This window comes from Dendroctonus ponderosae, unplaced genomic scaffold (genome assembly GCF_020466585.1).
Source record: "Dendroctonus ponderosae isolate FM_Combo_2020 unplaced genomic scaffold, Dpon_F_20191213v2 Dpon_F_20191213_4, whole genome shotgun sequence".
NCBI classification, from domain to species: domain Eukaryota; kingdom Metazoa; phylum Arthropoda; class Insecta; order Coleoptera; family Curculionidae; genus Dendroctonus; species Dendroctonus ponderosae.
In genome coordinates this window covers 14125367-14152360 of record NW_026018611.1, presented here as the reverse complement: position 1 = coordinate 14152360, position 26994 = coordinate 14125367, and the positions used below count along the sequence as shown (strand labels likewise).

General features: G+C 34.4%; 1 protein-coding gene across 2 annotated transcripts in view; it reads left to right on the top strand.

The window, feature by feature from the left end:
* LOC109546505 overlaps positions 1-26994 on the top strand; it is a 133916-nt gene that overhangs the window by 73785 nt on the left and 33137 nt on the right. Inside the window, exons 2-12 of one of the 2 annotated variants that reach the window (XM_048665990.1) lie at positions 7677-7821; positions 12208-12486; positions 13581-13841; positions 14422-14618; positions 14706-14870; positions 15589-15775; positions 16314-16599; positions 16652-16923; positions 19766-20016; positions 24574-24714; positions 26058-26170. In XM_048665990.1, the coding sequence (XP_048521947.1) occupies positions 7677-7821; positions 12208-12486; positions 13581-13841; positions 14422-14618; positions 14706-14870; positions 15589-15775; positions 16314-16599; positions 16652-16923; positions 19766-20016; positions 24574-24714; positions 26058-26170 (2297 nt within the window). Of the gene's footprint in view, positions 1-7676; positions 7822-12207; positions 12487-13580; positions 13842-14421; positions 14619-14705; positions 14871-15579; positions 15776-16313; positions 16600-16651; positions 16924-19765; positions 20017-24573; positions 24715-26057; positions 26171-26994 lie in introns of both variants that reach the window. The other variant, XM_048665989.1, reaches the window with a different exon arrangement.

The window sequence follows — 26994 nt, the reverse complement described above, 5'->3', positions numbered from 1 at the left end:
TGTACGTATATAATTTCTGAACCTAAGATACTAAATTTTAGTGATTATACTTTAAACAATGGTGTAGGTATGTGACATACATCTAATAATTTGCAATGTTATCCATTGAAATCGATTCGTTCGGAGCACTACGCAAAATAGAAATCTTATAAAACGTGCTTTGACTTCCAACTTAAATATAGTTTGCTTACATCAATGTCAGGGACTTTCCTCTAGAACTTATTAATACTTTTAATGAGCGTCGAAGACCAAAAATGTAAACGACTATTGGTAGCGACGTTAATTAAAGCTGATTGACTAAAACAGCTAAATAGTTCCCAAATCGGTACAAATAATTGAATGTTTCAAAGGCAAATTTATTTAGCGCAGAAACTTCTTTCTTTTTCCGAGTGGTGCTGAAACCAAGTATCGCAATGGTAAACTACAAAATCATCATAAAGAAACAAACACTGTTTTGCTTTTTCTTTGTTTTTGTTCATCAAATCCATTTTTCTTGAAGACTTTGGAGCATTAAACCAACACAGCTCTTTTCTGTAAGACGAGAAAAATGTAAGAAGAAAAAGTCTTTCTATACATGAGAAATCTACAGTTTTCCGTTGCGACACTTGCATCTTGCACAAAAAATTAAGTTCTGACTAAATGCTTATAAAAATAACTAGGGAACAAGGAAAAGACACTAAATTTTTGACACCGTGTAGAAAAAGTCTTTATTTACTTGAGAAATCTACAGTTTGCGTATTCTAAAAGAAATTAAATTTTTAACTCCGTGTATCTGGAAAACGAAAACAAGGAGAGAAAAATGTGTGAAAAAAAAGTATTTCTTTACATGACAAATCTACAGTTTTCCGTTACATATTACACAAAAAATTAAGTTCTTAATAGATGTTTATAATGATGACCAAGAAGGGGTCAGTACACCTGACAACTTATTCCTGCAAGGATTTCCAATCTGGTCTTTCATGTTTTCAACACTTTACTTACGTTAAAACGTTGTTTATGAAGTTATGGAAAAATGCTTGGAGAAAAAGTCAACTGTTTTTTGAAAATTCACTGCTTACCTTGAAAATATAGTGAAGGTAAAAAGTTCAACTTATGGACTACTCGGAATAACAATTTTTTAATAAAGAAAAACGGAGTGATTTAATTTCGTTTGTATGAGAAGATAAGAGCTATCGACTGGATTTAGCGATCATGCCGAGTTTTTTCAAATATGATCATGATAGTTGTTCTTGCAGAACTAAACTAACGTAAATACGTTGGTAGGATTGTTTTTTATAATCTGTTTATATTTACCAGTTTTCAGTGCAGTTGAACTTTTATTGAATCTGGTGCATCCGTTAAGACGGGGGCAACAACATGGAAATCATTAAGAAATTTACTTCGTTGCGCTCTGCAAGTGCACAGACAGTCATATGACCTACATTAAAGCCGAGTAACGATGTTTTATAACCTTGGTTTGGCCTTAAAATAACCCATTAACTACCGTTTACATAGTAATAATAAGTAGTACTAGTCGATGGTTTGCGAGGAAAGCAGGTCTTAAGAAACTCGATCTCTCGCTCATAGACAGTAGAATAGGAAATAATGCTGTGAGGTTTACAACGGCAAACTCTTGACCTAGGCTGGTTTATGGTAGGTAACATCAGCCCAGAAGATGTAAAAGTGTGTTTCGAATATGTACTATGATTTCCAAGAAATTCTTATGTTTGGGTACTTATAGCGATAAGAACCAATTTAAAAGCTAACTAGACGATTATTGCTTTTTTCTTGAGTGTCATCTACAAATTTTGATTAACAATGTCTCCGAAAGTAGGACATTTGCGTAAATATGAGATTAAGCAAGCAAATGACGCAATAAATAATACGTCCTTGTTAAAATGTCCTACATTTATTTTATCACAAAGCAATAATTTCGTAGATCTCTCCTATTGACTCTAAGCTCCCAACTCATTGCTAATTTAATATTATTACCTATGTATATTATTTTGTTGTATACGATTCGAATGAAACAAATACCGGAAACCTTAAGTCACGAGGGAGTTAATGTAGGCGAAAGGTAGCCAAATGTAATATAATACAATAATATCAACATCTAAATATAAAAAATTGTCCATTGGTGTATTTTATGTCCTCATGATCATTAGCCCATCCTCGTCCACCCCTGAACGTAGGCCTATTCCAATTGTCTCCAGTGTAGCCGCTCTTGGGCGGTTTGGATACAGCTTTTCCCGGCGTATATCTGGATGTAGTCCTTCCACCTCGTCTGGGCTTGCCCAACACTTTTATGTCATCGTTCCTTATTCTTTGCCTAAGGCTAATACCCAGCACTGAACGTTCGATGACTCTCTGACACTCTCAGGCGATTGGCACTTTTTATGTGAAGGGCATAGTCTCAAGGCCATGCGTCATAACCGGTAGAATACAGCTCTCGAACACCTTCTGCTTAAGATTAATTGGAGTTTTAGGATTTCCGAGGATGTGAGAGAGCTTACCATACTTTGCCCAGATGAGGCGCAATCTCCACCGTTTGGTTTTCACTCCCTAACTTCATTTTATGGCCTAGGTACACGTCCACTGTTTTAATATTAATGTTGTAAGAGGACCTGGGTGTTATAAGGACTCATGACCTTAGTCTTACCTAAGTTCATCTGAAGCCCAACTACTTGTGATGATGTGATGCTCTTTTGACATGTTGGTGAGCTTCTCATGATCACTGCTAAACAGGACAATGTCGTCTGCAAAAAGTAGATGGCTCGCGTGTTGAAAACTCCATCCAAAGCCAAGGAGAAAAGTTTTGGGAAAATTGAGTCTCCTCTGTTTATAGGAATTTTTTTCTATGTTGTGGTCTTCCGATTTTTTCACGTGAAAAGTGGCATTCTCATAGCAGTTCGTTATCAGAGTCGTTAGTCGACCCTAGCCTTATCCAATTCATTTAGTACTTTAATTTTAGTATTTAGTTAGCGAAATTTAAAAGTAAGTCGCAATGAAAACATCTAAATAGTGATAAGTTGAGGATAACGAGTTCCGAATCCGACAATAATATCTGTATTTTAATGTGTTTTATGTGTATGTATTATAATAATGTACAATTCATCACTGAACTGCTCAACTTCACAGTATACGCTCACTACTAAACATCAGTTTTCATGAACAGAAATAGTATTTTGACATCATTAGTTTCTGATACAAATAAGTATCTATTTCAAGGTGTGCTAATCTCAGGCACCTCACACCGTTTTCGCGCCCATTGCCATCAGTTTCATCTGCACGCTGTTGTTAAAAAAGTACTTTTTTTGGTGGAAATGAGCAAAGTTGAAAAAACGGCAGCGATGCCCTGCGCGAAAACTTGTGTTTTTTGAGAGCATGTTTTAATGAAAATTAAAAAGTTCTGAATTGTTTCTCATGGGTAACGCCTTAGCATAAGTTCATTGGTTCTCTTGCGGCCACTTTCATTTCTTCAGAAAAACTAATTCGCTTTTAATAAACAACAGACTGGTTTCGCGCGAGTATCAAGTAGAAGATTTTATCTGATTAAAGTGTCCACAGTGAAAATAAATTTGATGCATTTTTAACATTGTAATACATTTTTAGTTTCTAACAGTCGGTTTAAAAACTAACCTCAAACATTCTGTTCCACTGACAAAGTTCAGCAATTTAAAATAACCAGTGGGAAATTAACCATGATGCATAATCGACATTGTTATATATTTTAATTTTTGAAGAACACAATATAATATTTAACCACAATTGCTTTTCTGGGTATTAGGCCTTTTAAAGGAATTTGATCTTAGAACCAAATTCTTGTATTTACTTACTTAAATTCTTCCTAATACCTAAAAAAAGTAGTAATAGCTAAAAAACTGAAAAATGTTGTTCATATCTCCAAGTAGGTAGGTATACAAATATTTTTTGAAATACATTTTTTGAATCTTAGCTTTACTTCACGTGTGAATTTAGGCCAAAATAATCGAACTAAAGTTATCTATACTCAAAAACTGTATTTTATATTATAAAATAATTTATAATATTACGATGCAGTGTATCATAGGTCTCGCCTATTTACTCTAAACACAATGTTAGTTTACTATCATTACTATTAAATCATATTATTTTGGTACGGTTCAAATAAAATGCCGGAAACCTTCAAGTACGAAGGAGTTAATGTGGGGGAAAGGAGAATCTAATGAATGTGCAATAAAGTATTATTGTAACCGGTGTGAATGTCAAGAACAATAGAGTCATGCATATCAGTATGAAGAAGACAGAATCAATGCAATAAGAACTACAACTGAAGATCGAGTGAAACATTATCTGACATTTAATCATAATGCAAATGCACCACTTCCGGTAGTAGTTTATCCAGGTCAGACAGTTTGACCTGAATGGAAACGCATTTAAAATTTATTAATGTGCGACGAGTTGCAATATTAGAACGGGTAGACTTCTTGAAATTGACTATAATTACAAATATTCCAGCTAAAATTTTATTTTAAACAATTTCCGGTAACATCCCCAACGATCGAAAGAGAATTGCTAGAAGTACGCCGTTCATGTTTCCACTCAATATTTCATTGGAGGCTTGAATTTTAAATCGCAAACTATCCGAAAATAGCGTGCATTCGATCCAACTCAATTTAGTCCTTGGATGTAGATAATTATAGGGTAAATCTGTTGGGACATTATATATCATTTAGCGTCCTATTGTTTTCGTTAGATGCATTCGTTCTGGAGTTCGTAGATTTAATGAACACTTCAACGGTATCTTAGTACGTACGTACTAAAATGCGTTACTGTATATTCAAGATTAAGCTCTTGATAAATGAACTGCAAGTTTGCCTGGCTGATTTGCAAGTGTAAGATTGCAGCAATTGTAAGCTTGGTGCTCACAGTGTAAATTTGAAAAATAAACAATCCTTTACACCCATTAAATTTAACCTGATTTTTAACTCTGCAGATTGAGAGTTCACTGTACTTTGAAAGTCGACTGCAGCAGTGCATACTACTGTCAGTTTGTTTTTTCACCCGTCCGAAACGGAAAATATTGTTTATTCAGCAGCTGTGTGTTTTTCCCTTTAATAACAATATAACAGGGAACCCATTGTGTGGATTTTATTGTATTGCGTTTCTCCACGGGCTCATTAACTGCGCTTTGTGAATTTGGAATTAATGGAATATCTAGAAAAACAGTATTAACCGGCTCGTTTGCTTTTGACTTTATTAAGGTCAACCAGATTGTTGGTAGACAATACCATTGCATATTGTTTAATGCTGTGGGAATGTTGGTAGATTCATCAATAACTCGCAGAATAATATCAAACGTAATAACTAGATGTTCTTATATACCTATGGGGTTTTGGCTTAAAGTGACCAAGTGCAAACTTTCCGTATTTGTGTTTGTTCTCCAAGTAATAAAAAAAAAAAAATTTGTCTTCAAGAACTGTCGAAGTCCCCCACGGCCACACAAACAGGCGCACTAAAATATGTTTTAATGACCCAGTTTCCAAAAGGATTCTAATATAATATTTCGCTCGGTTTAAAAGTGCATTTACCATAAATTCAATATATAATTCACAATGCAGCAAATATTTGTTGCACATTGTCTGAGTTATTTATAGCCAAAAATATGACAAATAACGAAAACAATAAACAACATTAAATAATGTCTTTGAAATAATTTTTTTATTAAAATTCTCCAAGTGGTCGAGTTATTTAAATATTGCTGTCCATTTTGATCCTCCTATTTCAATGATTTTTGGTGCTCAATAGGCAATAATAAATACGGATTTCAGGGGTGCTTTGGAAGTGAAAAAACCCGTCCAATATGAATGTCTTAAAATGCACTTTTTGCAAAATTGAAAAATAACCCTAAAGATTGGCTTTTAAAACAGTTGCAATATTGTTAGAAAAAAGCTTCAGAATATTTGACTTAAGTCATAGTCAAGCGAATTGTTTTAAGCCTGACCATTGATGAAGTAAATATTCAAATAAAGTTCAGTCCGCAAAATGACCCTACAACGATCGAAGTTACAATTTAACCATTTTAGCCAATATGAAAGAAAATAGCTGACTATACACATTTTCACCAAATTTGATAGAAATGTTAAAATTTTATTAGATCTAATGTATGTTCTCACTTTTTATCTGTAATTTATCTATGCAATTCATAAAAATATGCGTTTGAAACTTTGAAGTTTTACTAACTTTTTCAATTTCCTTGCCCAGCTTTTGGGGCTTCCGAGACTTTTGCATTTATTAAGAAGTATTCTGATTGCTTCTTCTAATACACTGTATTAGATGTATTTGGTAAACACAATGGAAAAAATTAATCTTCAACTGTTTGTATTTCCTTATAATTCCAAAATTAAAATCAAGTCCTGGGTTCTTCAGTCATTTATTTATTGTTCATTTATCAATTTAAAAAAACGTTTCGGTGTTTTCCACCATCATCAGCTCAGTATATCATACATTAATTAAATGAAATAAACATAAAATTTTAACTAACACCCGGTATATTGAAGAATTTTGCAAATCAAAAATAATATTCTTAGAATGCAAAGAAAAATACCTGAAAGTAAAAGAAATCAATATAAACAGTATTTCGCTTTGTGTTGCAAAATGGACAAAATTAATACTCCAAATACATGCCAAGGCGTAAAGTAGCAACAACGCTACACATGTAAGTAAAAATAATTGAACATTTGAACAAAGAATTCTAGTCTCTTCCCAGAATTGATTGTCCTAGCTAATCACCTGTTAAGACCAATTAATCTCAGAATATTTTAAAATGTTGCAATGGTAATGTATTTTAGTATGTGATATAACAAGCTATTGACAAACTGTTATTGTTTTTTAGATTAATGAGAACATTTAAAATTTTTTATTTTTTTGACTACCTGTTATTTTAGTAAAACTGATGATGGTGGAAAACACCGAAACGTTTTTTTAAATTGATAAATGAACAATAAATAAATGACTGAAGAACCCAGGACTTGATTTTAATTTTGGAATTGAAACACAGTCAGGAAAGTACGTACAATTTCCTTATAATACCACATGAATATTTTGTTATTATTATTGTTAATAATTAAATTAATTGATAAGAAAAACGAAGTGAAACTTGGATAGCTGCTAAGTTCTGTCATCTCAGATAGTTATAATATGAGTTCAATATCTCACATATTGCTCAGGGCCTAAAATTAAACATTTTGTTGGATTGTAACTTTTTTGTTGGAGTTAATTTTACAAACGTAACAACGTCGCTCTTTATCAGAATACATATTTCCAATTTCGGTATACTGTTTTATTTTAAGGATCCTTAGTTTCGTTCGGTTCGTTTCGATTCGTTCTATATGTTTTATTTGCCATTTACATTTAATTACTAAAATAATTGCAATAATTTCCACTCTGTCATCCTATCTGGCCACAATTTGCGCAAATCTCAGTAATTAATTTTACCAGCCATATGACAAGTATTATTTTGAAACTATGCCTGCAAAAAACCTGAACTAAGAAATTCCATTTTACGACGGTCTAAAAACACGAAAAACCCACTAGTTTCAAGGAATGGCCTCGAAAGTATCTTTTTTGATAAGTATTATTTCAACACATTTTAATAATAATATATTTTATATACAATTGTTATAATGTAATAGCTGACTGATGTTTGATTGTTTCAGACCCAATCATAGTAGCCAATCTAACGCCCATGTGTCGGCAGCGGAGTTGTACAAATCGTCCAGGTCACCACTTTCCAACAGCAGATGCGCCTATCCTCCGACCTCCCAGCTACAGCCTAACCCGCCGAATATCCCTCAAGTGCAGGTAAAAAGAAATACTATTTCTTTTAAATATTTTTCCAGTTAATATATTTGCCCATTGTCAAGAACTTTTGAAATAGGCTTTTGCATGATTAAGCATAAAACAGTGCCGGTTTAAACCCCGGTAATAATTATTTCTCTTTGTTTGGAAGGACCAATCTAACATAAACTAGTACAACATATCTAATCAATTTTAATCAAATATGTGGTGGTGGCACATCAGGATTAGTACACTTAGTGAAGAGAATGCATTTTTAACTTGCTGACCTTTTGGCGAATGAACGATAGCCGTTCAAACATAGAAAATGTTTTTAATTTGTATTTGTTGTCGAAAGTTTACTGAACTGTTTGCCACATATAACGCTGTAATATTAATTGTGCCACTTTTAAACAAGAATCGACACGCAATTTAATTGTCATAGTGATGCTAACTACACTAACTACTTAAGTATTGGCACTTCAATACTAATTCATTTTTATGCATTTGTACTTTGAGAAAAAACTTGATATGTACATTTGAAATTATTCGACATTTCGGGAAAAAATGCCTCAATTCAGCAATTGTTCCTAATTTCAAATTATTAATATCAAATTTAATTTGATGTTAACATTTACAATTTTTAGTTGTAATACATGCTGTTTAGAATACTTGGTAAACACTTAAGATTCTTGGCAGTATATGCAGCAGTTGAAACCCGTGCTTTCATATGGTAGTTGACTGTTAAAGTTTCACTTTTAATTATTGTCCTCTTAAGAGGTTTGCTATCAAAAAACATCATCATCCTCAGTCTCTCCGTCCATTTCTGGACATAGGCCTCTTCTATTCGTCACCATTCACTTCTGTCTGTCGTTTGACTCATCCATTGGGCACTTGCCAGTTTCAGGATGCCATCCTTCCACCTCGTTCTTGGTCGTCCCTGGGTTCCTTTTAGTTGTTGTGGGCCTTCACCGTTACTGTCTTCCTGGTACATCGATTATCATCTGTCCTCAACAAATGACCAGCCCATTTCCCTTTTAGACTCGTCACCCGTTCTGCGATGTCTATCACTTTCTTCGTCACGTCACGGTCTTGTATTCCTAGCATTTTGCTCTTTGATCTGAGCTTGAGATTTTTCTTTGAGCAATTCTTAAACGCTCCATGGTCCCCTCATTAAGGCTCCATGTTTCTGCGGCGTACGTTAAGGTCGGCGGACACATTGGCCAAAAACTTGTGTTTTAAGGTACTGTGGAAATTTGGAATTAAACTCATCACTAAGCTTTCCATATGCTGTCGATGTCTTCTGGCGGTCTCCGCTCATTGGCTGTCCTTGTCGAAGGATATTCTTTGTCCGAGCTACACGTACTCGGCTACAACTTTAATTTTACTGTTGTTGTGAAGGTCAACATCTGCGACATTATTGGAATTATACATTACATACTTTTGTTTTTGCTGCGTTTATTTGTAGGCCGTAGCTTTTTGCGGCGCCGTTTAACTCCTGTAGCATCGTTTTTAAATACTCTCTGCAAGGAGTACAATATCGTCCACAAAGCGAAGGTTATTTAATTGTTCACCATTGATGTTAACACCTTTGGCTTCCTATTCAAGTGTCTTAAAGATATCCTCCAAAGCTGTTGTGAATATTTTAGGGTATGTTGCATCTCCCTGTCTCATGTACTACTCGTCGTGGTAGAGAGGTTTGGTCAGCTGTATATGCCGACTATCGATACGGTATCTCGTTAGAGCATTAAAAAAAGCCGAGTTTTCAAGTGTATCGAACGTTTTTCCAAAGTCCATAAAGCGAGGAAGAACTGCTGATTATATTCCGATGATTTTTCTATTATTTGCCTTATTGTGTGAATATGATCAATCGTACTGTACTCCTCACGAAAACCGGCTTGTTCCACTAGCTGGTAACTCGGTTTGTTTTTATTCTTGTCTCCTTTCTTATAGAGGATAATCACGTCCGCGTTTTTTCATGCTCGAGGAATTACATCTTTATCTAAGCTGTCATTAAAAAAATTGCTTTGTTATTTTGCATTTTCTTAAGTCCAGTTTTAATTTCATATTTGCGTATGTGTGGTAGATCCTGGATGTGGTGCTTAGTTAATTTAGCTCTCTTATCTGTTTTATCGCGAGGTTTCTCTCAAACTATTGTTGAATATAGGCCTTCATAAAATCGTTTTAAATAGTCAATAATTTCGGTCCTTGTCTTGAGTTTATTTCCGTTTTCGTCTTTTAATGATGTTATTTCGCATTTTCCGGGTGAGATTCTTTTTCTAAATAGTCTTGGCCTTTTGTTGTTTTCTATAACTTCCTTTATTTTATTGTTTAGTTTATAAACATCAGTTTATGCCTTTCATATTTTAAATTAATCTTAATTTTTGCTCTCACAAATATGTGATCGCTGACGTGTATGTTATTTAGAACTCTAACATCTTGAATTATATTTCTTCTTTTTGTAATAATAAAATCTATCTTGTTCTTTGTTTGACCGTGCGGGCTTATCCATGTCATCATGTCAACTTACGTCCTGCCTTTTTATGAAAGAAACAGTTTACTAGTTTATGTTGATTTTCTTCTAAAAAGTTTACCAGCATCTGGCCTCTCACTGCGATCTCCCACCCCATTCACTTCCAAACAGGTCTCTCTTTTCTGACGTTTTCCGATCACACACTATTTAAAAGTGGGTTCTGTTTTCATCCATTGTTCTTGCTACCGCATCGTACATTTCATCCATCCTCTTCTTGTCTGTATGTGTGGTGGTTGGTGCAATTGTATTAAATTTAGTTGGTATCGCTGTGTAATGTTTATTACGATGTATGCTACTCTTGCCGATATTGCAACCGTAGGCTAAAAACCTCCTGAATGTCTAGGCTGAAAATATTTAATTATCTCAATACTATTATTGAAAATAAACTTGAAAACAGAGTAATTCTATTGAGTTAAAGGTTTAAATTATCGGTTATTAAATGGTCATTATTTTGGGGACAAATCACTCTTGTTTCGATGAAAGACTCTGGGAGTGATGGGCGAAAGGGACTTAATGGCTGAACCGCAATCATTGTTATACTAAGAAGAATTTGGAGTAAAATTTAATAGAAACATCATAAGTACAGAATCTGTAGAGGACATTCTGGTGAAATGTTTCTATTGTCCGCTGATTGCGGGACCTTAAATATGCCAGAAGGTCTGATTCTGGCCGGTTTTTATATAAAAGGCGCTCACAGTTTACGTTTTTTTTTTGTCAGTAAACCATGAGATATCAATAAAGCACCACTGCACAAAACTAACAGAGCTGCCGTTTGTTCGTCGTCAGACATCTTTTTCGCTCGTTATACTAATCGAACTAAAGAAAGCTCGTGGAAAAGTCGTCCCGTGTTTTTAGTGGGAGCCACATTGGCTCGTCTCGGATGAGACTCAATCAAACATAATTACTTTTGGGAAGCGAAAAAGTTATCTAATTTTACTGCGGAAAAACCTCAAGTTGTGCGCAAGAAGCAAAAACAAAACCCGTGTCAAGGTAACATTAACTATTCGTACATATATGTAAACCACATTTTTACAATATGTAAAACCCTGCAGTTTTCTGCGTAGAGCAATAAAAGTAAAACAACAGCAATGTGAAATTAAAAGGCAAATAGAGAACAAGAGATAATTAATTCCTGATGAAATCATAAATTCCTATTTATATTCAATTGAGTAGATTTCCATGATTCAAAATTTAATTTTTAGATTCATTTCATCTTTTTATGCAACACAAAGCATTTATACAAATACATGTACATTTCAGTACTCCAAATTCTGCGACTCATTAAGTATGATTTTTACCACAGCAATGCGCAATTTATGACAGCTTACAAGAATTAATGTGCGAATGGGCACAACTTGATGGTAAAAATTTTTTTTTTTTGATAATTTGCAAAGTTGGTAGACCAGTAAAGATATTGCTTTTGTAATTATTCTACAAAAGTTCGAGATTAACGCGAATCTGTTTATTTATTAGTGTCGAAATGCACTTAATAAGTGTCACATGAGAGTTACATTGTAAAACAGATTAACGCAATAATAATTTGTGGTAGTCAATATTTAATTTTGTTCTGATTGAATATGGGTGAACGTTTTCATGAGCTTCCGAATATGTCTGCAAATGTAACATGCATTGAACAATCTGAAATGGAAAATAAATAACTAAGTGTATAACAAACAGCAAGATGTAGTGATTATTGCATTCTGTTCTGAAATAGATATACTCCTCCAAGCAGGCCTTGAAATAAACGAAGCCTTAAGCATGTCTTTCCTTTTTCCATCTAACCTATTTTTAACTTTATAATCTAATAGTCAAATGTACAATTAGCTGTAACCTAGACCCAGGAATAAAGAGCATGCATATTTAAAAACTGCATGTTTTAGGTTTCTCAAAGGTATCCCACACAAGGGCCGGCCGCCTCCGTCACCGCCCCCGCAGCTTCTTCCCTCCTTAGTCCGGCTACTGCCTACCACCGGCCGCAGCTGGACTACCGCCACACAAACAGGATTTCGTTACTCCATCCAGAATATGGACCTGGAGGACGCAGAGAGGCGGCAAGTGGAGGTGCAGGTGGACAACCTCCACCGACGTCATCCTCCGAACAACCACTCAAAAAGATTCGGTTGGCAGATGAGATGCAACCCCTGAGGATTGATACAAGAGTATGTATTATTAATTATCATATACTAACTGCTGGTTTCCTACTGGTGATAAGAGTAATCGAGTTGTTTTTATAATCGAGAATATCTCGTCTCGGAATAATAATTCGAATTATGTAATCGAATAAAATTTACCTATGGCACTGTTAACAGGATGCAATGTAAATCCCAATGCCGATTTGTTAACATCCGAAAATACAGCAATTTTTAAGAAGACATGGATGTGAATGTGCTCTTTGTTGAATTAGTAAATTGCATTTGCTTCAAAGTTTCAATAAACCGTTTTCGCGTTTTACAGCGAAATGTTTTATTACAAAAATATGACTTGTGAATATCTATTTGAATATCAGCAAATTCCATTTGACTTGGAGTGAGCCAGTGGAGTTGCAGTTTTCAGTAAAACAGACTGGAACTCGAGTTGTGTCCTGCAAAACAGTGTGTTGAATTACAGCTTCTTTTGATCAGTAAAATCATATTAATATTTTAAGTTAATATATTTTGTCTTTAATTTAAATTACTCAGCTTCAAAATATTTCCTGGTGCTTTTAGATCTTGTTTCTTATTTATTTCACTGTTTCTCGTCAGCAGAGCCTCATTCGATTCTTTTTACCCGTACTTTCAACTAATTTGAACCGAGTTCTTTCACAGCGGACCTAAGTAGGTACTTTTATTTCAGTTGATCAATATTTTCGTTTCTATTCAAATTATATCAAAGTATAGCTTTTAGCACTTTATTGCCACAGTAAATACATTTTAAAGACAAATTGAATATTCTTTTGTGTTCCGTAGCGATCAAATTGCCTACAAAATTAATTTTTTAATTGCTTAAGCTTCTCATCTCTTTATCTGCAGTTTTTGGTCTTTTGTGTTCTTGTTTTGAAAGCGAACTTTTGCCTCCTGAATTCGTCTTATTAGTTAATACAGAATTATATTGGTGTATAATTAATTTGTTACATTTAAAAAGAAATCAAATTCGATTCCTTCCATAATCGCATAATTCGAATTATCCCTACTAGCAAGTAATAGAGATTAAAATAAAATTTTTTGAAGCGACCGTAAATAATTATTACTTCTTACTATATCAATGTTTTTTTCAGCCTGGGACTTACAATCCTCAAGTGGAAGCCATCTCGCCTATATTTCCCGAACCTATTTCTCAGGAAGACCAAGTATTTAAAACGACTAAAGACAGGCTGATTCAGCAAATCAGCAAAGTGGATCGGGAAATCTTGAAGGCGGAACAGCAGATAGTCATCTTGAAGAAGAAACAAGCTGAATTGGAGGAGGTAGCAAACAAACCAACAGTGAGCAAGGAAGTTGAAGAGGATGCAGTCCCAAAAAATCAAAGCCTACCACAGGTAAGTTCGAACTTCTGTCTCAATTTTCCCATCAATTAATCTGCTAATTCTCCTAATAATTAAGTAATAATAAGTCACTATATGTGTCTCTTGATGTAGTACTGAATTTCACACTCAAATCATTATTTTATTGTCTCCTAATTTTTTGCATGAGTAATTTTTATATCACTTTTTGTTATGATATTGTCGATAGAAAGATAAGAGTTATTTTACTGAATTAATTTATAATTATTATTATTCTGGATGTTTTCATATTAGGCGCCATACCAAACTAAATTTTTCTCTATTCGCAACACCTATGGATTAATATGTAAAAAAAAGTTCTTGTCAGCCTGAGGGAAATCCCTAATTTTGTTTTCCTCTCTCATAAATATGTTAACCGTTTTTCAATGCCGCATATTTATGCAAAACAGACAGACAGACAACAGAAAATCGTTTATTGATTCTGTAGTTGATGTTGTCGACGCTTAGACAAAAAAATCAGGAAACACTTATGATAAAGTAGTAAAACACAAGCCACAGTTTGGTTCTAAGTAATATTTTCTTATTATTTGTACATCATGTTCTGTTATTTTTTCAGAAAATTTATGCAGATAATAGAAGAAGGGCTCAAAGCGCGCACGCTTTACTGGACTGTTTAGGGCCCAAAGTTGAATGGCCCCTTTACAATCAACCGACTGATACTACCGTGATCCACGAAAATATTCGTCGAAATGTGATGTTTAAAAAACGCTTATTAGAATACTTTAAGAAGAAACATGCTGAGAGGCAGGCCAGGTAAGAACCTAAGCTTGTTCACGGGGAATTTAACATATGTACCTACATTGATGTCGAACACGCCAATAAGTTATATTTCGTTTCCAGAAACAATCAATTATCGGCGACATATAGCAAGTTAATGCAAGAATGGATTAGAAAGTGTGACAAAATTGAGTCCAGTACAAAGAGGAAAGCGAAAGAGGCGAAAAATAGGGAGTTTTTCGAGAGAACTTTCCCTGAAGTCAGACGAAAGCGTGAAAATAAAGAAAGGTATTTTTATATGTTTATATAATTTTAATGATATTCTATGGTATAGTTCTTCAGCTAACATTATTTATCGAGGACAAAATGAACTATAATAATATCTAAACTGGTTAAGGGTATCTTCATAGTACAGCTTGAAAATGAGTCATCTGCAAAAACCAGCTGCAAGTTATTCTGGATAGATGTAGATATCGCGGGTGTAGTAAATTATACAACTTTTGGGCTTTACTGGATGAATCATTAGAATTAGGCAAAGAAGAAATTCAATTTTCACATGTGAATGCAAAATATTGCTTACTAGATAAATATTGTACGCATCCGCTTTCGTTGATATCGGTGTCAAAACCAATGTTCTTTTTTAATTGAAATAATGTTTGTTGTGCGGTTTTAATGAATATTGTAGTAAAATAATTCATGAAAAATTTTCACGTAAACTGATAATTGCACTCGTAGTGAACCCTAATATTTTATTGCTGAATTGCTTGTTTCTTCATTCTTCATCGTCAAGTAGAAGAGCAATTGCACATTTTCAAAAATTTTCACGTAAACTGATAAAGCACAGCACCTTTCTACATTTGAATGGAACGAATTCAATTCTCGGTCGGCAAATTTGATTTGGATTGAAATCTAGAATTAAAGCATCTTATCATTCCATATGTTTATTTTGCATATTGCAACAGCAATTTTGCACCTTTCAATGAAATTCATATTTCAGGTTTAATAGGGTTGGGTCGCGAGTCAAGTCAGAGGCAGAAATGGACGATTTTTCCGAGCAACAGGAACAAGATAACGCTGATAGGCGAATGCGCAGTTACGCCGTGATACCTCCCATCTTGCTGGATCCAAAGGAAAAGCGCATAAAATATACGAATAATAATAATTTCGTTGAAGATATGGAAGAAGTTTATCAGGTATTAAAAATATTACTTAATCCATGTTAAGGCAGTAGTAAATCTGCTAGGAGCCCGAGTTTATTTGCCTTTTAGTTAATATGAGAGAAAATTAAGCCTAGTCTACCGTTTGTAAATTTCTCGTTTACGGGCGAAACTGAAAGCACTACAATTTTTCAAACATTCATGTCAATATCAAATATACCCGATCCTGTATAACCTTCTCCTGCAAGGGAAATTAGAGTTTATATTACATGGCATTTTCAGAAATTTTATGAATGCATTGAGTGCAGATTACAAAAAGTTTATGATGGTGAAAATAACTCGTTATGACTTAACTTTCAATGAACCAAAATTATTCATCTATATTCTATCTTCAATTATGCTTTCTCAGTTACACACCATACCGGATATGATATTAAAAATTGTATGTATTTTAAGTCCGTTATTTTTATTTTGGTTTTTCTATAGCAACTAATTAAGTTTTTTTAGTAAGTGATTAAAGAGTCACAAGCAACTAGAAAGCTACATTTGTTATTAAACAATATTTGTTTTGTAGAGTCGTCAATACTTAAACATTTGGACGGCCCAGGAAAAAGAAATATTTAAGGAAAAATATCTTCAACATCCGAAAAATTTCTATCAAATCAGCCAAGCTTTGGGCGAGAAAAAATCCGTTTCGGAATGTGTTAGATTTTACTATCTCAGTAAGAAGACTGAAAACTATAAGCGGCTTTTAAGGAAAAACCGAAGAGACAAATTGAGAGAAAAGATGAGGCAATCAAGGAACTCGGGGAAGATTAATAATAATGCCAATTTGTCTGTTGTTGATAACTTGTCGACAGGTTTGTAATAAAGAACTGTTTGAGATTTGTTCTGAGACTATTTTTCTTATAGGTGTCACAACGAGATTGCAGCGAGAGCAGCAGCAGCGTACCGAAGGATCAGCTCGGTCTTCTGATACGTCTACGTCCGCTGTCACTGCAGTATCAGCAGAGGCAGCTACTACAACGTCATCACCTCCACCACCAGCTATTGGAACTACAGCGGCTCTCAGCCCTCTCAATGCAGGTGCAACGACAACGTCTAGTTCGACTTCGACAACTACAAGTGGTACTAACGTGCTGTCTTCCGAGTGGAGTGGCACAACTATTACATCAACAGCCCAGGTATGTATATATGTCAGATAAAGGGGGTTCGAATAAGAACGCCGGGTTTGAATGTTAAATAAAACGGATATATTTGCGGCAGAAGTTTAATACTTTTTGACATAAGACATTGCACAAATAACCGCCGTGGATTTACTGGCACAGGCGGGCTCTTTTAATTAAATTTTCAAGTAGTTTCGTATGAAATATGTAGTATTTCAGTGATGTCAGCTTTAGTTGTTGTTAGTTTGTTAACATAAACGTACAACATTAAAAAGCCCAAACAGTCCAATGGCATTAAACCGCATGATCCGAGCGGCCAATGCCAATCTCCAAAACGACCAAGAAATTACTCGTGTAGCGAATCGACAGTTTTTCGGGCTGTATGATGCACGCCCTGTTGAAGCCACATGCTGTTGAGTTTCATTTTTTACTATTCTAGTATAAAAAGTTAGTTAGTTTTTAAAGTTAACCCATTAGCACCCAGCGTCAACAATATGATAACGGCTGCAAGGTAGATTTCAAAGCTAAAATGTGCCATTGCGTGGGCACTATTTTAATAGATGGGCTTAAAGATCGGTTATAAATGATTGAGCCCTTTCGGCAGCTAAATAATTTAGCTGTTTCATGTTGCATTGACAGAACGGGTTTAGTTTCGAAAATATTTTCGTTTGGGTAAAGAGCGGTTCAACCTAGATTTGAGTAACTTTAGTTCAGTTATTAGTTCGAAACTCCACGTAACATCTCTAACATACCAAGTAAACATCATAGAGACCATATTTAGATAGACAAACGACATTTAAAAAGTTATGAGACTGTTTAAGTCAGTGTTTTTTCATTTTCGCATTTGTTATTTCAGAAAATAATTTTCTCTCAAAGGAAGCTTAGAGATTGTATATGGTAACTAAGTATATAAAAATCCGATATTTTTATCGAGCCACCAGGTTGTCGATTAACTGACGAAATTACTTACTTCACTTTAAAAATACGTACTTTGTACGTACAATTGCATGCACAAACCTTTTCCGTCATAAGTCTGGCTATCTCGAGCCAGGATTTTCTTAAAATGCTATTATTTTCGTGTTGGGGATGCTTATGATTCCAGAACACCGAATGTTGTATTATCGGTTGTATTAATGCGGCGTTAAGATTGTCGTCCATTACTAGCAATTTATTAAAAACAGCACTTTAACACTCGTATTTGATGTACTGTCGAAACATAAACATTGTGGATAACCTAGTTATTCACCTACTTCCGCACGGATGATGCGGAAAAATATTAAATTTGGGAACATCTGGGAAGAATGCGGAGAGAACGCATGCGAAGAGCTATGATTGATCCGAAGGTTTTCTGCACTACGCATTCGGATACGTTCCGAACGAATACAAAACCGGCTTTAGTTATAGAAAAAAACTAACTAAGCCACTGGATTCCACGTGAAGAGCTCTACAATTTTTCGTTGCATATTCGAGATTCAAGAGAGTGTCGAAAAGTACAGACTTTTCAGAAATACCCTATATCTACGAAATCAAGAAGGAGGAGCCACATCTATTGTTGTCATCTTTATTTTAACAAAAATCGGTACCAGTGTCGCGAAAATCGCATGTCTCATCTTCAATAATACTTAACTGGGATTACGACGAAAATGATATGGCCATTGTCGATTAATCTATTGTAAAGATTCATATTTACGTTTCATTAAAAAAATTAGTTTTTTGGTCCTGAATTTGTCAAGTATATTTTAAGCACTATGAAACTTCAGTAGCATATGAATTAATGGAACAACGAATTCTGACTAGTAATCAATATATGTGGAACTTAAAAGTGCGCCATCTAGTGAACTGAGCAAAAATTCCAACTTTATTAAGTTTTTTGACTCAGTTCACCATTCAGTCGTTTGAAGTCGCGTTGTATAATCACTGTTGTATATTATGTTATAGGTAGAAATAATTTAAACAACGGGGAACGAATTACATATAGTAAATCATTACAGTGCAAGTTGATTTGTTTTCGAGCAGCTTGAATGTTTCACATTTACGTGTTTTATGTTTACTTTTTATATTGGGTGAATGAACGCTTGGAGTCCACTATAAATTTATTTAACATACGACGCGTTTCGGTTATTTATAATATGTAACCATCATCAGGCAGGTAACAAGACCTAAAACTGCGTCGACGGAATTACTGGTGGACCATGTGAAATCCAGTCACATTGCAAGAGTTACAACCCACCTAGATTATGCTCAAATGGAGACCGAGTTCTTGTGGGACTTTAGGTCTTGCTACCTGATGATAGTTATATATTATAAATAACCGAAACGCGTCGTATGTTAAATAAATTTATAGTGGACTCCAAGCGACTCTTCATTCACCCAATATGTTATCAAACCACCACCTCGGATTCAGACAAAATTTGTTTAACGCTTAGACAACATTTATATAAATACAGTTACTGTCTTTGTGAATTCTACTCAGAGTCTTTACAAATATAAAAGGAAAGTCTAAATAGTTTTCTAATGCTTTAAATTGGAACAGAATCGGGTGTCGTGTTGCGTTCAAAAGCGTGGTCGAACTTTAATTATAATAATCGATGTATTATTTCTTATTAAAGACAACCGAAGAAAACGAATATTTTCTTAAAGCTGTATGTAATTCAGTTTAAAGACATGTGGAATTCGTAATTATGTAAACGTTTTATTTATATGTATGTGATAATCTTTTAGTCGCTTTTTTAGTGAGAAATATAAAATTTAAATAAATCGAATATCTGAGCAACCAAACTTCAAACGATCTTTAACTCGAAAGCAGTTTTATGCTGTTTTTAGTTAGTAACTACTGATGGACGTACGTTTTTTTTTATAGATACCTACTTCGGTGTCCCAATCAGTCACCACGATTACCACCACGACTTCTTCGACTGCGGCTGTGACTTCTCTCAGTCCCTCGTCGCCAATATCTTCTTCGGTTGGCTTGACGACAACAGCAACAAACACAACGTCAACCACTGTGTCCTCAATAGCCTATGAGGTCTCGAATCCCGAAAACGCCACCTCGAAAGATATCCAAGGCGTGAAATTTAGTGATTTTAATTCGTTTGAGGACTTTAATAATAGGTGAGTTGAGTTTCAAGTTATATGTAATAATTTAAGATGCAAATCTCCATTCCGATTTTGACATTGTTGGATCTTTTTTAGGGAATTTAGTGGTATTTTGAGACTAGGCGAAAGTTACGCCGGTATGCATAGTCGATCTTCGGCACTTCGCCGGATACTGTTTTGGCGGATAGCGGAGCGTGCCGCCGTCGACGCGAAAGCGGCGGTTTTTTATGCGAAGTTCTTCGTTAGAGTTATTTATTAACGTTAATCACAATTCTGGTGGCCCGCGCCAATTAATTTACCGATAAAAGTTTGGCGCTGCTTGCTGTTTCTTTAGCTCGTGAAGTCGTTTAAAAATTCGGCGCTGCAACGCCGTCAGAGGCAGAAAAAATAAGCGCTTTCCACTGCTGCTAGTTGTCTCGAAGGATAAGATATTGTATAAATAAATAAAAAAATGGCTATTTTTCTAAGAAAAGACACATTAACAGTGAAAGCCATGATTAACATTGAGAAAATCAACCAATTGATTTCGAAACTTCTCTTCCAAACATTAAAAAAATGTAATGTAATGTAATGCAATAATAACTTTGTTTATTTTTATTATTATTACTATTATTATTCAACACACATATAAGCTTGAATTTTTTTCACCGTTGTGTGTGTTGCTTATGCAGCTTTCTAGAATACTATTCAACACTTTTTGGATGGAATGGAAGATATTTAATTTAAGTATTTATTGATGTCTGTAAAAAGTGGAGAAAACATTATCCACAACTTTGTCATTAGACTCAATCTTTTTCAAATTCTCATAATCACTTTGTTTCACAAATTTAAGTTGAAAAACTTTCGATTTGCGATGGATTGCGAAAATCGATTTAAAGATTTTATTAAATGGTTGAAAGGGAGATTTTTATGCAAAAGAAGATGTATATATATAGTATGTTTCGATCGTCTGTGAATAGTTCAGTTGGCGCAACATAATCATCAATCCCAAAAAAATATTTTTAGTCCCAACGAAAAAAATCGGCAACCTCACGGATCAAACCCAACAAAAAAGTTCTCACTGCTGTTTCAATTTGTGTATCTCCAAAACTATAAAAAAAAATCCTGATTGATGAGTTATAAATGCCTGACCGAGGAACAGGTTTTTCGCTCGGTCATGAGCAATCACTCGAAAATGTTTTATTGAAATATCCAGGCCAAGACCTGACAGGTCCGAAACCGGCCCGGGCAGTATACTTGTTTATGACTTATGATATACTAGTTTATGACAGCCTAAAACGTGTTCTATATTCACCTACTTGTTTCTTTACACCTCTTTGATTGTTTCTTTCATCTGTAGGTAACTTTCTGCGAAACTCGATGAATAAAGTTTGTGGCATCTAAAAGGGCCACCGAAAACTTCTCGCGTGTTGATTTCAACATTTTTATTAGCATTATTTGTCTGTATTGGCATTTTGAACGCTTAAAGGTCTCTGCAGACTATCATGCGCGTATCGTTTCCGGCATGTAGCGTTCTGTTTCCGAGAAATATTTTTTAATGATTTTAAATCTAAGCAATTCACATTATCGGGAACGTTTCGTATCAGACTATTACGTTTCCGTTCAGTATTTTCGGACACAACATTTAGTCGTTTTCTAATCGTCGTTTGACAAACTTATTTTATCTTTATTTAGTACAATTTGAAATGGATTTAGAAAAATAATTGCACTCGTAGTGAACCCTGATATTTTATTGCTGAATTGCTTGTTTCTTCATTCGTCATCGTTAAGTAGAAGAGCAATTGCACATAATGTTTTTTTGCAAAAAGCGGGAATACATCTTTACCGGATCAAACTGAAACGTTCAATGTATGAAAATGCGAACACGCAGTCCGTTTGCTGGATTGGAAACGCTACCTGCCGGAAGCGAAACGTGCATGATAGTGTTAACCTTAGATGATAGACCTTAACCCGCAAAAAATCCCTTTTGTTTAGAATTTTCGGACACAAAAATCTCTTCATTTTGAAAATATCAATTTAATTCCATTTAAGGAATCCTGTGCTGGACAATTATCGACTTAAAGTAAATATTTTCCATTGTGATGCTTTATTTTTATATCCTATGCAAAAAGTTTGCCCGCAGCTAAATTATATCTCATCGAAGGTTTACTTTTTGATTACTAAGCTCTTCGTTTTGTTTTATTAACAAGTCTGCTTCAGACATGTCGATAGCTACTAAAACATTTATTGGGACCTTTGACAAATTTCCACTAGGACATATGTTAAATAGGACTATGATAGGATGCCCACAAGGACATCGTAATTAAAACAAGTTCTCCTAGTGGAAAGTTCCCGCGTTAAAGTTATATCCGGAGTTCTTAAATGAAAAAAGTTTAGTCGTAGCAGCTTTAGAAAAGTGGTTACTTCTTAAGATCAGGACAGATATGGGTCAACCAATAACTGACAACATTCATATCCTCTGCTGGAGGCTCGCCAGCAATTTCCCCAAAAGATTGAGTGTGTCTTCTTAAAGGGTTTAATCCAACTTCCAGAACATGAAAACTGTTGTGTTCTATTTTTGGTACTCATTTCAATAGTTTTTTCCTAAAGAATGTGGGCATGTAGACCACGACAAAAGCCCTGTAGCGACATCATCAGCTGCGTTTTTTCAAGTTTTAAAGCGTTAATTGTCAAATATCGCACTGCTTCAAATGTTTTGGATCCTTTGTTTAATTTCATCTTTATTTATGTTTYTGCATTCTTCTTCTTCTTCTTCTACTTGTTGGAGATCTAGTTGATCTGTTGATTCCGTGCTTGCCTCGGTATTGTTTCCTGAGATGTGGACTGCCAGCTGTCTCTCCATCTCTTTGGTGGTCTTCCAGGTGGACGGGTCCCTGCTGGTTTTCCTTCAAATACAATGCGTGGTAGTCTATCGTCGGTCATCCGCTTCACGTGGTTGTACCATTCTCTACTTYTCTGCCTTCCCCMTCTTCGTCGCGTTGTGCTCTAATGTCTATGTTTTTTACACGATCTCTTCTTGTTTTCCCGGCATTCCTCAGTACTCACATTTCGGCGACTCGCAGCATCCTCTTGGTCTTGTTGGTATCCTCTCTCGCTCTATATCAKATGCCATTATGGGCCTGATGTATGTCTTATATATTTTTATCTTACTATCCTTTAAGGATAAGCGCATACAGTTTTCCTTAGACAACCTGATATTATGGCTGATTTGTTAATGTGGTTTCTCAATTCTTTTGCCGGGTCGTGAGCGCTGGATATATCTATGCCCAGGTATCTAAACTGCATGACTTGCTCTATTCTCTATGACTATTTCAGCAGTCAAGTTGGCCTATTTATTATTTTATTTTTTTTTTAAATCTCCTTAAAGATTAATATATGTGAAATATTTTAACTAAAATTGTTGAAAATTATTGTTTTCTTACTGGTAAAAGTTATGTAATTGTAAACGAGTCCAGTATGAACGCACACTAAAGGTGTGCTAAACGGATATTTTTCTGGAAGAGGTTACAACATTGCAGTTTCACTTAGATTAGGTTCCAAGATGCTGTACCAATAGTAACAAGTTACTTTTTAAATTTTTCATTAAAAATTCGCAATGATGATAATGATGATGATGATGATGATGATGATGGTAGAATTAATGATGATAAATAATGATTTAATTTATCAAAAAAGATAATTCTTAACATTTTTAAACTAAAAATTATATATTCTTGAAACAAAACAAAACATGGATCATAAGTTACTACTTAAAGGAAAAACCTGATAATAAAATCGAATGGTTTAAATAAAATATACGCTTTCCATGGGAAAGTGTTTAAAAAGCTAATATTCATCTAAAAATTAATTTACGTTTGACAGTGTTTTTTTGTGTATGATTTTTACTTAGTCTTGTTCTTCGCTCGTTTATGATAGCACCCGCTTTGGGAAATAAGCTCCCGCATGGAACAGAAGTACTAATATACCGGTGTTTTTTTGTTGATGAAGCAAGTTTGTCAAAATATTGAAAAATTTAATAATCTTTTGTCTATTTATTAACTGAACTTCTTCTGATTGAAGAGTTAACAATTACATTAAATAATCCACATTAACAGTAATAATTATAGTCTAAATATTCTGAATTATATCATCACCACAACTAAACAATATTTTGCGGATCTAACCGACTATGATTCCTGGAGAACTGAACAGTAATTATTATAAACGAAAAGTGATACTAGAAAAGCGCAACTACATACAACAAATCTTCCGTTGACAAATGGTTACTGAAACGCTACAACTGGATAGATGACTCGACGGTGTCGCATCGGTTATATGCTGGTACAAACCACTTTTTCTGGTTTATGATACGGTTTCAAAAACAACCGGTTAAATTGACAAAGTAGAACTTCGGTTACAAGTTCCTGTTATTTTAGCGCTTACGTTAAATACGCATTCAGAATGATTAGCAATAATGAAATTAGTAATAACAGTTCTCATTACTTCAATTTTAGTTGCAATAACACACAACATTATTGTATATTTTTGAAGCGCGCGTAAACGATCTTCTATTTTTAACTTTGAACATTTTAGGAAGAAAACATTTGGGGACAATTTGACCGCTCAAGCACCGGCAAAAGAAAATGAATTCGTAACCGGAGATCAGATCGATCAAGAAACTACTCAAGACAAACGAGATGGGGAGAGCACATCTACAACCAGTGAAAACGTGTGGTAAGTTAATTTCAATCCAAATTTGGGTACAAAAGATTTGATAAAAGTAACTGCATATAATAGAACAATAATTAAACGATATTTTTCCAAATATTAATGTTATTTCGTCTAAACTTGTCTTATAGTAACCTATGTAACGTTTATTAAAACCGAATTGCAAAGCCAATACAAAATGATATTCAGTTCATCGCGAAATTGCTTTCATCCGGTTTGATATTTTAGCCAGAGAGCCGAAAGCAAATTTTAAACCGGGGAGCAATCTTTTCAATTGAATCTACCGATTGATTTTGACAAACATAATTTTCATTATGATTTCTCGGTAAGTGGAATATAGAAGGAGAATTTACATTGATGCCAGGGTTGGATTCGGAAATGCTCTTCAAATAGTTGTCAAAATAACCATGAACATTAATTAAAGAGAATATCATTTAAAAGTTTACTAAGAAATTACTTTTTACTCAGATGCAAAGTTTTTTATGGTAGAGTATTTTTTTGGGAATGCAAGCCCGTTCTACTAATGTGAATTACTAACAAAAGAATCATTAGTAAACCTCTGCGGAATGTCTTGTAGTTTTAAGTTGGTAATTATCAGGATCAGGCTCCCGAGTTTGCAGTTAACTATCCTTTCAACTAATACTACCAAAAGCTGCAAAAATGAACCGAAACTTATCCAAATACTTACAAAACGTGCCTGCAAAAAATCAAGTTCAAGCAAAACTTATATTTGTCAAATTCGTGTACATTTTCAAACTGCGTCACCCTAATATCGGTGTGCGAGGCCGCCGGGACGCGATGGCGTATTTTGTTATGTTATGGAAAAGTAATGAATTTCCATGAGGTAAAAGTGGTCTAAAACTGCATTTTTGCCAAAAACGCCACTAAGAAAAGTTGTTGGTAAAGGGATTTGCTATAAGATGAGCATACTGTTAACTCCGAACGAAGACTTGATCAACTAATTAATAGGAAGATTAATAAGTACCTTTACTTTTAGATATAATTTTTATTTCTTTATTGTCAAAGAAATTACGACTGAAAATATCAGTTAGAAAGTTTCGAGTTAATAACTTAACTTTAATGTGGAGTCGGATCTGCTTTCAAAGAGTTTCCCCTTTGGCTCTCTCTGGGGATTTCCCCCGACAACATTAATGCTGAATGCACAATTATCGGAATAAACTTACATATCAATTTTGCAAATTGATACTTGGACTAAGCTGAAATAGTTTAGTCTACATGCAGAGGTGATAGGAAAAGAGCTATTTTTGCAATAAAAACAAATGCTCAATCTTTTGCAACTACTTTATGGGGTAAAATTTGTTATTTTTTACAATTAAATTTTATTACAGTGATCCTAGTGCATCAAATTCGACACCGACGCCAGAAAACAAGAAGAAAAAAGAACGACGGAAAGAAAACGCTAACATGGAGTCTAGCGATGAAGAAGTGGCATCGATGCAAGGTAAGAATACTTCCATATCAACTTATTATAAGAAATTATTATTGGTTATACTTGAAAAGGATTCAGTCAAGTTATGATTTYTGTWGTTAMAAAATTTKTACGCTGAATCTGTYTGTTATCCAATCGATAAATAAGGAAAGTATGTTTACTTAAACAATTCTAAAATTCTMGTGATTTTTTGAACAATTTGTTATTGATAGAGTTTGTAGTTTTTTCTTYTCTTACTTTAAAATGACACTTAGAAATAACCACTTTCAGCGATAAAATTTCCTGGATGCTCGTCYTGTGTTTTTCGCAAAAGTTTGAGCATCTTTTCTAACCTCGCCAATTGATTGAGGTTATCTAGCGCGTCGATAGTCAGATGCTGGATTAATTATATTTCTTTCGAGAATTCAGCACAATGCGGTGTTACCACGTATTTTTGCGTTGTTTTCGATTCGTTAATTTTGAGTTAGTTTGTGTTGGCATGGTTGAAGTGATTTTTTTAGTGAAACAAAAAAATATATACAAAAAGTAAAAATTGATAACCTGAAAAGGCCTAAATAATCTAAACCGACCCAAATTGAATGAATCTACATTCTAGGTCTCCAAGGAAACAATTTTCATTGAYTCAAAACGTTTTGAGCAGTTTGGCAACGTCGCTCGAGATTTAGCCTCAAAATGGTGGTTTTTCTCAAATTTTGTTCGTGTTTTTCGRCTTAATTTATGGACCATYCAGGATTTTTTWTAGCTGAAAGTGCTTATTTTGAAGTGTTCTTTAAGGTAAAAAAATAAAAACAAAAAATTCGGAGAGASTCAAACGAGGCTAGYACCATCTGTTATGC